Source organism: Lepus europaeus, chromosome 18 (genome assembly GCF_033115175.1).
Source record: "Lepus europaeus isolate LE1 chromosome 18, mLepTim1.pri, whole genome shotgun sequence".
NCBI lineage: Eukaryota > Metazoa > Chordata > Mammalia > Lagomorpha > Leporidae > Lepus > Lepus europaeus.
Window position 1 is genome coordinate 46,623,699 of NC_084844.1, and position 12,846 is coordinate 46,636,544.

The 12,846-nt window shown below is 50.9% G+C and overlaps 1 protein-coding gene across 1 annotated transcript in view; it reads right to left on the reverse strand.

The window, feature by feature from the left end:
• The window catches only part of PITPNA (phosphatidylinositol transfer protein alpha), a 45,692-nt gene that overhangs the window by 20,381 nt on the left and 12,465 nt on the right, over nt 1-12,846 (reverse strand). The window contains exon 4 of the mRNA XM_062215459.1: nt 7,056-7,147. Within this exon, the coding sequence (XP_062071443.1) occupies nt 7,056-7,147 (92 nt within the window). The remainder of the gene's footprint in view (nt 1-7,055; nt 7,148-12,846) is intronic.

The following is a 12,846-nucleotide window of genomic DNA, read 5'->3' on the forward strand; positions in this document are numbered from 1 at the left end:
ATGGGGGCCGGCGCTGTGGTGCAGTGGGTTAAAGCCACAGTCTGCAGTACCGGTATCCCATAAGGGCCATTTGTTGTCCCAGCTGCTCCATTCCCAATCCAGCTCCCTGTTAATGCACCTGGGAAAGCAGCAGAGGATGGCCCATGTGCTTGAGTTCCTGCACCCACGTGGGAGAACTGGAAGAAGTTCCTGACTTCTGGCTTGGGCCTGGCCCAGCCCTGGTCATTGTGGCCATTTGGGGAGTGAGCAAGCAAATGGAAGACCTCTGTCTGTCTCTCTCTCTCTGTTTCTCCTTCTCTTTCTCTGTAACTCTGCCTTTCAAATAAGTAAATGAATAAATATTAAAAAAAAAAAAAAAGAAAGGAAATGGAGGGCATAATATCCATCAAAGGGGAAGTCCAGGGAGGCCAGCTTGGCAGAAATCCCCCAGCACTGGGATAGCAGCAGGAGCCCCAGCCTGGGCACGTGGCCCCTGCAGCAGACCAGTCCCTGGAGGACAGCTATATCAGCCTGACTGATGACACTGGCGTTAAGATTCTCCAGCTGGGGCTGACGTTGTGGCATAGCAGATAAAGTCGCTGCATGCAGTGCCGGCATCCCACATGGGCACCGGTTGGAGACCTGGCTGCTCCACTTCCGATCCAGCTCTCTGCTATGGCCTGGAAAAGCAGTAGAAGATGACCCAAGTCCTTGGGCCCGTGCACCTGCGTGGGAGACCTAGAAGAAGCTCCTGGCTCCTGGCTTTGGATCGGCACAGCTCTGGCCATTGTGGCCAATTGGGGAGTGAATCAGTGGATGGAGGCCCGCCCTCCCTCTCTCTCTCTCTCTCTCTCTCTGTAACTCTTTCAATTAAATAAATAAAAAAAATTTTTTAAAAGAGATTCTCCAGCCAACCACCTTATTCTCAATCCCCTGTTCTCTACAAGACCCTCTCCTAGTTTGGCCTCTCTAGGGACAGAATGAGCTACTTAATGGATATACAATCTAATCCCTTAAGCAGATGACTACTTGAATATTTTTCACTATACATTACTAGCCATTCTTTTTTTAAAAATTTATTTATTTGAAAGACAGAATTAAGAGACAGAGTTATCTTCCATCCACTGATTCACTCCCCAAATGGCTATAATGGCCAGGTCAGGTCTAAGCCAGGAGCAAGGAACTCCATCTGGGTCTCCCACATGGGTGGCAGGGGGCTAAGCATATGGGCTATCTTCCACTGCATTCCCAGGCACACTAGCAGGGGGATGGATAGGAAGTGGAACAGTGGGAACTCAAACTGCTGTTCATATGGGATGCTGGGACTGCAGGCAGCAACTTTACCTGCTGCACCACAATGCTGGCCCCTATACACTGTCATTCTGATTTTCTGTGGTTTCCTGTGTAGAAGAATCCACATGGAAAGAATGCCCTGATCAGCAAATGGGAATATCTGGTGTCACCAGTAATGTTGGATTTCTTTCTTTCTTTCTTTCTTTTTTTTTTTTTTTTTTTTTGACAGGCAGAGTGGGCAGTGAGAGAGAGACAGAGAGAAAGGTCTTCCTTTGCCATTGGTTTACCCTCCAATGGCCGCCGCGGCCGGCACGCAGCAGCCAGCGCACCGCGCTGATCTGAAGCCAGGAGCCAGGTGCTTCTCCTGGTCTCCCATGCGGGTGCAGGGCCCAAGCACTTGGGCCATCCTCCACTGCCTTCCCGGGCCATAGCACAGAGCTGGCCTGGAAGAGGGGCAACCGGGACAGAATCTGGCGCCCCGACCTGGACTAGAACCTGGTGTGCAGGCGCTGCAGGTGGAGGACTAGCCTATTGAGCCATGGCACCGGCCATGTTGGATTTCTTAAAGATTCATTTATTTGAAAGGCAGCAATACATACAGAGAAGGACAACAGCGAGAGAGCAAGATTCTTCACTGGCTGGTTCACTCCTCAAATGGCAGCAGTGGACAGAGCTGGGCCAATCCACAGCCAAGAGCCAGGAGCTTCTTCTGAGTCTCCCACGTGGGTATTGGGATCCAAGGATGTGGGCCATCCTCTGCTGCTTTCCCAGGAATATTAGCAGAGAGCTGGATTGAAAATGGAGCAGGGGCCAGCACTGTGGCACAGCAGGTAAAGCCACTGTCTGCTGTGTCAACATCCCATATGGATCCCGGTTCGAGTCCCAGCTGCTCCACTTCCAATCCAGCTCTCTGCTATGCAGTGGAAGATGGCCCGGATCTTTGGGTGCTTGCACCCATGTGGGAGAATGGGAAGAAAGTGGAGCAGCCAGGACTCGAACCAGCACCCATATGGGATGTCGGTACTGAAGGCAGAGGCCTAGATCTCTATGCCACACTGCCAGCCTTAAAGTGTTGTATTTCTTTTTTTTTTTTTTTTAGATTTTCATTTATTTATTTGACAGGTAGAATTACAGACAGTGAGAGAGAGACAGAGAGAAAGGTTTTCCTTCTGTTGGTTCACTCCCCAAATGCCTGCTATGGCCGGCGCTGTACCGATCCGAAGCCAGGAGCCAGGTGCCTAGTGAGCCGCGGCGCCGGCCCAGAGTGTTGTATTTCAATATAACTTCACAGACTGGCATTCTGGGGCTTATTAGTTTTTGTGAGACCCTTAGAAACAGATCCACTGTGTTTTCTATAACTAGGTGTCTAAGGTGATGAAGGTGATAAACTGCCTGGCCTTTAATACTGGCTTGGTTGGCTGGAGCCACGGTTCACTAGGCTAATCCTCCGCCTGTGGCGCTGGCACCCCGGGTTCTAGTCCAGGTTGGGGAGCCGGATTCTGTCTCAGTTGCTCCTCTTCCAGTCCAGCTAGCTCTCTGCTATGGCCCGGGAGTGCAGTGGAGGATGGCCCAGGTGCTTGGGCCCTGCACCCACATGGGAGACCAAGAGGAAGCACCTGGCTCCTGGCTTCGGATCAACACGGTGCACCGGCCACAGCGGCCATTGGGGGGTGAACCAACGGCAAAGGAAGTCCTTTCTCTCTGTCTCTCTCTCTCACTGTCCACTCTGCCTGTCCAAAAAAAAAAAAAAAAAAAAAAAAAAAGAAAAGAAAAAAAAGAAACCGGCTTGGGCGACTGATCTCCCCCAAACGCTAGCTCTCCCTGCCCCTCCAAACACCTGTGTATGCACAGCAGCACCTTTTCTTTATGTTGTAACCCCAGACACACAAGGAAAGTCTCAGGAAACCCTTTACAGGCCTGGAAAACTTAAGACTGAAAAAGTACTCTGAAAGCATGGCTTTCGTGATACTGTATCCAGTTAAGGGTCAAGGTTAGAGGCAGAGATAGAAGAAGAAACCAAGACATTCCCTTTTTTCTTCCCCCTTTCATTCCCAGACCAACTCCCATCTTATCCCATCCTCACATCACAACTCATCAGCTGCAGGGGATAGACAGAGAGAAATAAAGGAATAGCATAGAAAATGCTGATAATGAGTAAGATTTCCCAAATCTATTTCCATCCCGCTCAGAGTAAGGTTAGAGCCTTCCAACAGGCATGGGGAATGTATTCCATGCTCCTTCTCCCACTTTACTTCAAACTTGGATCTACTTAGGCCAAGCTCAGATGTTTGAACCAATACTCTTCCTCCCCCGACCCCCATGGGGAACTGGAAAGTAGCCCTTCTTGCTTGCTTCTGTCTCCTACTCTAAAAGAACAGATGCCTAACAGAACAGGTCTAAGATTCAACAGATCATTCTGCACGACTGTGGACTCTATGAGGTTAGCACTCACTGATGACATCAACCTCCCCCCCTTTATTCTTCATCGAATATTTAAATTCTATTTTTACTTTCTTTTCCTTGTGGTCAAGGACCAATGTATGGATTAACATTCGCTGTGTTTAAAAAAAAAAAAAAAACATGACAGCTGCAGCAGTATCTCCCTAGTATTGGAGAGGACAGCAACAACTCTCAGTTGGCACAAGCTTTGCACCCAGAACACTCCAGGGCATGGAGAAGTCCACACTATCTGTTTGCCTTCTTTATGCCAAGTTGGCCAAGGCTCTGACAACACATGCCCACTGCAGCTCTCTCAGATATCAAGAGAATTCACCTTTGACCCTAGCCCAGCCACACCCACCCACACTGCACCTTGTCTTTAAAGAACATGTGTGTGGGGCAGGTGCTGTGGTGCAGCGGGTTAAAGCCCTGGCCTGAAGCACTGGCATCCCATATGGGCACTGGTTCTAGTCCCAGCTGCTCCTCTTCCATTCCAGCTCTCTGCTGTGGCCTGGGAAAGCAGTAGAAGATGGCCCAAGTCCTTGGGCCACTGCACCCACGTAGGAGACCCAGAAGAAGCTCCTGGGTCCTGGGTCCTGGGTCCTGGGTCCTGGCTTCGGATTGGCTCAGCTCCAGCCATCTGGGGAGTGAAACAGCGGATGGAAGACCTCTCTCTCTGTCTCTACCTCTCTCTGTAACTGTCTTTCAAATAAATAAAATAAATCTTTAAAAAATAAATAAAAAAAAAAAAAGAACATGTGTGCATGCCTTGTTTCCAATAATGTAACAGCTTCCTGCCCAAGGTTTCAGGAATAGTGAGGTTTGCATTTTTAGCTAAAGCAATAAAACCCTACGTGTTACACATTCCAGGTCCTACCAATGATTGTACATCTCCTGACAGAAACAAGGTCCCTGAACTTGTCTGCACAGGGTCACGAGGGATTACAAAGAGCAATGACCCTGTGTTGCGACCTTCAGTGCTTCCCAAAGTCCCAAGCTAGTGAGTGCCGGGCTCGACACCTGAAACAAGCCAAGCAACAAGGAGAGCAGAGGCTGGCGGGACGAGAGCCAACGAACGGAGGCTGGCGGGGAGGAGGGTCGCCCACCTCGCACTCAAGTTCCAGGGGACCCCGGGGGCTCTCTGGGACATGAATCAGTGCCAGCTTGGGCTCCAGAGGTCTACTCCCAGATGGCCTTCGAGACCTAAGGATCTTGGACAGCTGAGTCTGAATCACTCAATTAGAAATCCCAGGATGTCTAGGCCAGGACAGAGTTTTCTATTTGAGCTCAAATCTTTCCTTTCCTTTTCAGACACCACACAGAGAGTGGCAGGATTAGGGAAGTAAGTCCACACCCACCCCCAGCTCCAGCACATGCTGGCTCTGTGTCCGCCATCAATTCAGAGCTGGGCAGGAGCAGGGACCGCCCGCCCAGCCCCGCCGCAGTCTGCCGTGCAAGCCCTAGGTAACCACAACATCCTTCAGGGACAGCTGTTTTTATGTCCTTTATCATCAAAAGTTAGACTTGTTTAAACTTTTCCCCAACAACCACAGCGTTTCCTTTGCTAACTGCTCGGTGTTGTGTCCGGGGCAGGGAGGTCACTCTATGGGCCTTTCATGTGACTGCCTCACTCAAGAGGTCCTGGGCTCAACGCTGCTTTTCAAGCCAAATGCAAATCTATCACGTGAAAACTAGGAAGGCCAGTATCTAATAATAAGGGAGTTTAAAGAGATCATAGTGCATTCATACGATGAAATACTATGCAGCCATTATAAGTTTTTAAAAACAGTAGACAACCTGGGGCCGACGCTGAGGCGCAGTGGGCTAATGCCCTGGCCTGAAGTGCCGGCACCCCATATGGGTGCCAGTTCGAGACACGGCTGCTCCACTTCCTGTCCAGCTCTCTGCTATGGCCCAGGATAGCAGTAGAGGATGGCCCAGGTCCTTGGGCCCCTACACCCACATGGGAGACCAGGAAGAAGCTCCTGGCTCCTGGCTTCAGATCGGCACAGCTCTGGCTGTTGCTGCCATCTGGGGAGTGAACCATCGGATGGAAGACCTCTCTTTCTGCCTCTCTGTAACTCTTTCAAATAAATAAATAAATCTTTAAAAAAAAAAAAAAAAAGAGTAGACAACCTAACACAGGGACACTATTCTCTGTTTACCAGAGGAAAATAGGCAATTAAAAATTAGTAATGATATAATCTAAAACTTGTCTACAAAATGTGCCTGGAGACTTTATGTGCATGTGTAGGAAAAAACAGACTAGAAAAATTACATTAAAATTTTAACTAAGGATCAAAGAATCATGGATAAACATTTTTTCTGTTTTTACATATTTCTTTTTTTATGTGTTTTCCAAAATATATACAGAGAACATTACTTTTATAATCAGCAGATACAATCGTAATTTTCATACCATCCCTAAAGAGGAGGAGCTGGGAGCTGGCACTGTGGCATAGCGGGTAAAGGCTCTGCCTGCAATGCCAGCATCCCATATGGGCGGTGGTTCGAGACCCAGCTGTTCCACTTCTGAGCCAGCTCTCTGCTTATGGCCTGGAGAAGCAGCAGAAGATGGCCCAAGGAGTTGGGAGACTGGGAAGAAACAGGATCAGCACAGCTCCGGCCATTGCAGCCAATTGGGGAGTGAACCAGCAGATAGAATACCTCTCTCTCTCTCTTTTTTTTTCTCTCTCTCTGCCTCAGTCTCTCTGTAACTCTGCCTTTCAAATAAAATAAATAAATCTTTAAAAAAAAAAAAAAAAGAAGAGCCGGCGCCGTGGATTAACAGGCTAATCCTCCGCCTTGCAGCGCCAGCACACCGCGTTCTAGTCCCGGTTGGGGCGCCAGATTTTATCCCGGTTGCCCCTCTTCCAGGCCAGCTCTCTGCTATGGCCCAGGAAGGCAGTGGAGGATGGCCCAAGTGCTTGGGCCCTGCACCCCATGGGAGACCAGGAGAGGCACCTGGCTCCTGGCTTCGGATCAGCGAGATGCACCAGCTGCAGCAGCCATTGGAGGGTGAACCAACAGCAAAAAGGAAGACCTTTCTCTCTGTCTGTCTCTCTCACTATCCACTCTGCTTGTCAAAAAAAAGAAGAAGAAGAAGAAGAAGGGCTGGCCCTGAGCTATCTGGGGCCATGACTACTTGGTGGCTCTCACCCAGGTGGCTGCCAAGTTGTGCTGGACAACACTGACACCACGAGCCTACAGAGAGCCCAAACTCATCCTTGCATTGCCTAATCCGGAAAATGAAGGTAGAGCACAATCCCTAGGCCGGGCCTCCTCAACTGCACTGGGTACACCGTGGGGCCCAAACCTCCGCTGCCGGCCACGCCCGCACTCACCAGTTCTGCAGTAAGGGTAGGCGTTCCAGGCTTTCTCGTGTATGTTCAGCGCTCCTTCTGGCGCCAGCATTCGAACAAACGTGGGGACTTTGCTACAGTGAAACAAGAAAGGGTTATGAAGACACACGGAGGAGAGAAGAGGACAGCAGGCTCTGGCGAGGCTCCCACGTCCCTGGGCCTAGCCCCAGCTTCTTCAGCAGGCAGCTCGCATGCAAGTTTCCGTGAGATAAGCAGGTTACTCTTGCACGTGAGAAGCCACCTGCCAGAGCCAGCCACGTCGGCCTGCCCGGTCACAACCATCCACCCACACTTGCCCTACCACCCACCAGGAACAGAGACCCTGGGCCCCCTGCCGGGCCCCTCGTTGTTATCATTACACAGTTTTCCAGAGCTCTCTGGGGTCAGGGCATTACACTGCCCAGTGCAAGGGTAAGATGCTAAGGAGAAACCCGCAAGCACATATCAGGCTGGCTTACGGCCGGCAGACTGGCCAACTAACTCGCAATATGGGGTCCAAGAGGATGTGGTCTATTTTCATCAGTTCTGAGAGGCCGGGACGGCCTCAGGGCCAACTGCCTCCCAAAACAAAATACATTCTACTCAATTCTTATCTCAGGTCACAGAACAACAGGTACAGAACAACAGGTACAGAACAAGCCCAATTTTTTGAATGTTTATCTTCTTCTTCCTTGTTCTCTTTTTTAAAGAAATTACTTGAGAGGGAGACAGAAAGACAAATACAGACAGACAGAGTTCCCATCTACCAGTCCACTTCCCAAATGCCTATAGTGGCCAGGGCTGGGCTGGGCTGAATCTGGCAACCAGGAACTCAACCCAGGTCTCCCATGTGGGTGGCAAGGACCCAGCGCCTTGAAGCATCACCTGCTGGCCCCGAGGGTCTGCGTGAGCAGGAAGCTGGAGTTAAATTTCAAACCCAGGTACTCCAATATGGGATGCGGAGATCTTAACTGTTAGGCCAAAGGCTCGTCCCCTGGGTTTTTAACCATAACCTCCACAGTGTTTAGCAGGCTCCAGCAACCTCATAAGCTTTCGTGCCCGGGGCCTGAGAACAAAGAGCTAACCTCAGTGGAGAGCTAACTCAGAGCATTCCCGTGAGACTCACTCGCTCACGGGAGGATCCCTGTGTAAAGGCCCCAGGAGACACAGGCCCCAGCCAGACACGGCTCCTGGCCTGGAGGAGTTTGCAGTCCAGTGGGGCATATAAGTAAGCAGGCAGAGGCGATGCCAGCGCTGGAAGGACGCGTCCCAGCTGGGAGGGCGCGGGCTCGGGGCAGAGCAGTGCGGGAGCCCAGCCAGGGAAGTGCAGCATGTGGGGGCTCCTCAGGCAACGTCAGGCTGAGGCGAACACCCCGAGGAAAGTGTGAGTGTCTCTCCGCTACACAAAAGGATGGCAGCGAAGGCGGAAAAGCTAAGCCAAAGAAAGAAGGGTCGGTGAGGCTGGCACGAGGCACGAGGCGGGGAACACAGAGAACACAGAGGCCGGGTCCTAAAGACCTGGTACACGGCAGAGGGAATGGACTTCATCCCCAGGGCAGAGGGAAGCCCCAAGTAGCTTTAAAGCTGGGAAAAAGGGATCTTACGGACAGAACGGTAGGAGCTGTGCGCAGGACCGGAAGGGAGACCAGCTAGGAGCTGCCAGAGAGGATGGAATGAAAGGGACTCCTTAGAGGTGCTAAGGAGGTGGGATCAGCATCCTGGATTTCATAGAAGGGGTGAGGAAGTGTCGCGGTGAGTTCACATCTCTGATCCAGACAGCCGCCGGAACAGCAAGGCTTGGGTTTGTTTGTTTGTTTGAATTTATTTATTTGAATGTCAGAATTACAGAGAGCCTGCGGTGCTGGCATCCCATATAGGCACTGGGTTCTAGTCCCAGCTGCTCCTCTTCCATTTCTGTGGCCCGGGAAGGTAGTGGAGGATGGCCCAAGTGCTTGGGCACCTGCACCCGCATGGGAGACCAGGAAGAAGCACCTGGCTCCTGGCTTCGGATCGGCACAGTTCCAGCCATAGCAGCCATCTGGGGGGTGAACCAATGGAAGGAAGACCTTTCTCTCTGTCTCTGTCTCTCTCTCTCACTGTGTAACTCTACCTGTCCAAAAAAAAAAAAAAAAAAAAAATTACAGAGAGAAGGAGATACAGAGAAAAAGAGAGAGATCTTCCATCTACTGGTTCACTCCCCAAATGACTGTAATGGCCAGAACTGGGCCAAGACAAAGCCAGGAGCGAGAAGCTTCATCCAGGTCTCCCAAGTGGGTATACGGGTCTAAGCAATTGGGCCATCTTCCACTGCTTTCCCAGCGTGCATTAGCAGGGAGCTGGATCAGAAGTGGAGCAGCTGGGACTTGAACTGGTGCTCATATGGGATGCTAGTGCTGCAGACAGTGGCTTTACCTGCTACACAACAGTGCTGGCCACACAGAAAGGCCTTGTCCTCACGAGAAAAAGCGATGGCAGTCACAGTGGATTTTTTTTTCTCACAGTTGGATGATTTGGTGTTAAAGAAAGGGTAGTGGCAGCAGCTCAAAATTTATATTGTCTTTATTTACTTATTTATTTGAAAGGCAGAACAGGGGGTGGAGGGAGAGTCTTCCATCTTTTGGCTTACTTCTCAAATGCCTGCAACACTGGGCTGGGCCAGGCCAAAGCCAGGAGGTGAGACTCAATCCAGGATACTCTGATATGGGATGTACGTATCCCACACAGTAGTTTTATTTTTAATTTTTTTTTTTTTTTTTTTTTGACAGGCAGAGTGGATAGTAAGAGAGACAGAGAGAAAGGTCTTCCTTTTTGCCGTTGGTTCACCCTCCAATGGACGCTGCGGCCGGCACATCGCGCTGATCCGAAGCCAGGAGCCAGGTGCTTCTCCTGGTCTCCCATGCGGGTGCAGGGCCCAAGGACTTGGGCCATCCTCCACTGCCTTCCTGGGCCATAGCAGAGAGCTGGCCTGGAAGAGGGGCAACCGGGATAGAATCCGGCGCCCCAACCGGGACTAGAACCCGGTGTGCCGGCGCTGCAAGGCGGAGGATTAGCCTGTTAAGCCACGGCGCCAGCCCTAATTTTTCTTTTTCTCTTTTTTTTTTTTTTTGACAGACAGAGTGGACAGTGAGAGAGAGAGAGAGAGAGAGAGAAAGGTCTTCCTTTGCTGTTGGTTCACCCTCCAATGGCCGCCGCGGTAGGTGCGCTGCGGCCGGCGCACCGCGCTGATCCGATGGCAGGAGCCAGGTGCTTATCCTGGTCTCCCATGGGGTGCAGGGCCCAAGGACTTGGGCCATCCTCCACTGCACTCCCTGGCCACAGCAGAGAGCTGGACTGGAAGAGGGGCAACCGGGACAGGATCGGTGCCCCGACTGGGACTAGAACCCGGTGTGCCAGTGCCGCAAGGCAGAGGATTAGCCTAGTGAGCCGCGGCACCGGCCCTAATTTTTATTTTTCTAAAGATTTATTTTTATTTATTTTAAAGACAGTTACAGAGAGAGGTAGAGACAGACAGAGAGAGAGAGGTCTTCCCTCTGCTGGTTTGTTTCCCAAATGGTTGCAATGGCTGGAGCTGAGCTGATTGAAGCCAGGGGCCAGGAGCCTCTTCCAGGTCTACCATGCAGGTACAGAGGCCCAAGAACTTGAGCATCCTCTGCTACTTTCCCAGGCGCATTAGCAGAGCTGGACCAGAAGTGGAGCAACCAGGACTCAAACCAGCACCCATATGGGATGCTGGCGCTGCAGGCCAGGGCTTTAATCCACTGAACCACAGCGCCGGCCCCATCCCCATGCAGCAGTTTAACCAGCTAAGCCACAACTCACCCCCACGCTCTCTCTGGCAAGGAAAGCCTCACCCACTGTGTGTACAGACCACCACTCTGCCACTGGGGTTGGACAAAGTGAGTTTTGAGGAAACAACTGGCCCTCCCTGCCTGAAACACCACCCTTACCATCTCTTTTTAAAGTTCTCTGTCAAGGCCGGCGCCACGGCTCACTTGGCTAATCTTCCACCTGTGGCGTCGGCACCCCAGGTTCTAGTCCTGGTTGGAGCGCCGGATTCTGTCCCGGTTGCCCCTCTTCCAGGCCAGCTCTCTGCTGTGGCCTGGGAGTGCAGTGGAGGATGGCCCAAGTGCTTGGGCCCTGCACCCCATGGGAGACCAGGAGAAGCACCTGGCTCCTGGCTTCGGATCAGTACAGTGCCGGCTATAGCGGCCATTTGGGGAGTGAACCAACGGAAGGAAGACCTTTCTCTCTGTCTCTCTCTCTACCTGCCTGGCAAAAAAAAAAAAATTCTCTGTCAAAATAAATAGGAGTTGGGGCTGGTGCTGTGGCACAGTGGGTGCCTACAGTGCCGGATCTCATATGGCCACTGGTTCAAGTCTTGGCTTCTCCACTTCCAATCCAGCTCTCTGCTATGGCCTGGGAAAGCAGTAGAAGATGGTTCCAGTCCTTGGGTCCCTGCACTGGTGTGGGAGACCCAAAGGAGGCTCCTGGCTCCTGGCTTCAGATCAGCCCAGCTCTGGCTGTTGTGGTCATTTGGGGAGTGAACCAGCAGGTGGAAGACATTTCTCTGTCTCTCTGTAACTCTGCTTTTTCAAATAAATAAATAAATCTTTAAAAATAAATAATAAATAGGAGCAAGCACCTGGTACAGCAATTAAGCTGCATCTTGGGACGCCCGCATGGTGGAGCGGAGTTCAGGTCTCCGTGTGCTCTCCTCCAGCTTCCTTGGGAGGCAGCAGGTAATGACTCCAGTACTCGTGTCCCTGGCATCTACATGGGAGACCTGGATGGAGCTCTGGGCTCCTGGCTTTGGCCTGGCCCAACCCCAGCTGTTGTAGACATCTGGGGAATGAATTATTAAGATAGGGGTTATCTATCTCTTTTTCAAATAAAATAGGAAAAAAGTAAATAAATACACCAAAGGGTTGGGGCAAAAGGATATTTTGAGCCTTTTTTAATCCCTGCGAATTCCCCAGTAAGGAGCAGTTAACACTCAACTAAGGAGGGATGTGCCAGAGGCAAGAGGGAGCCAGGAGGAAAGAGCACTGACAAGGAAATGGGGTTCTGGGGAGGGTCTCCCCGCTCAGTGCGGCTTCCTTCCTGGCTCTAGCCCTGCAAAACCCTGGCTCCCTCTCAGTGGTCACTTCTCCATCACCAGGGTGGCAGATGACAGTAAATCAGGGATTTTACCAAACGCAAATGAAACTGTTTTTAGTGCAGTTTTAGTGAGCAAGGAATTTTACAACTCCAGTTTCAGTCGCACAGTGATGGGAACGTGCACAACGACATGATTGTATGTACACTTACAACTGGTTAGAAGGCCAAATTTTATGTGAGGTATTTTTATCACAAAGGGAAAAAAAAAAAAAAAAAGCTCCTGGTGTTGTTTTTCCAGTTTTGGGTAGTTGGGCTTTTTGTTTTGTTTTTTAAAGAAATATCAGAACATTGACTGCCAGGATAATATTGGCTCAGAGAGAGAGAGAGGGAGGGACAGAGAGAGATCTCCCATCTACTGGTTCTACTGGTTCACTCCCCAGATGGCTGTAATGGCTAGCACTGGGCCAGGGTTTCCTGAGGGTCTCCAACATGGGTAGCAGAGGCCCAAGCACCTGAGCAATTTTCCACTGCTTTTCCCAGGTCATTAGAGTTGGATTGGAAGTAGAGCAGCTGGGACATGAACTGACATCCATATGGGATGAGAGTGTCACAGGCAGCGGTATTACCTGCTACGCCACAACGCTGGCCCCTTCTGGGTAGTTTCTTATTCTTATTAAGATTTATCATTTACTTGAAA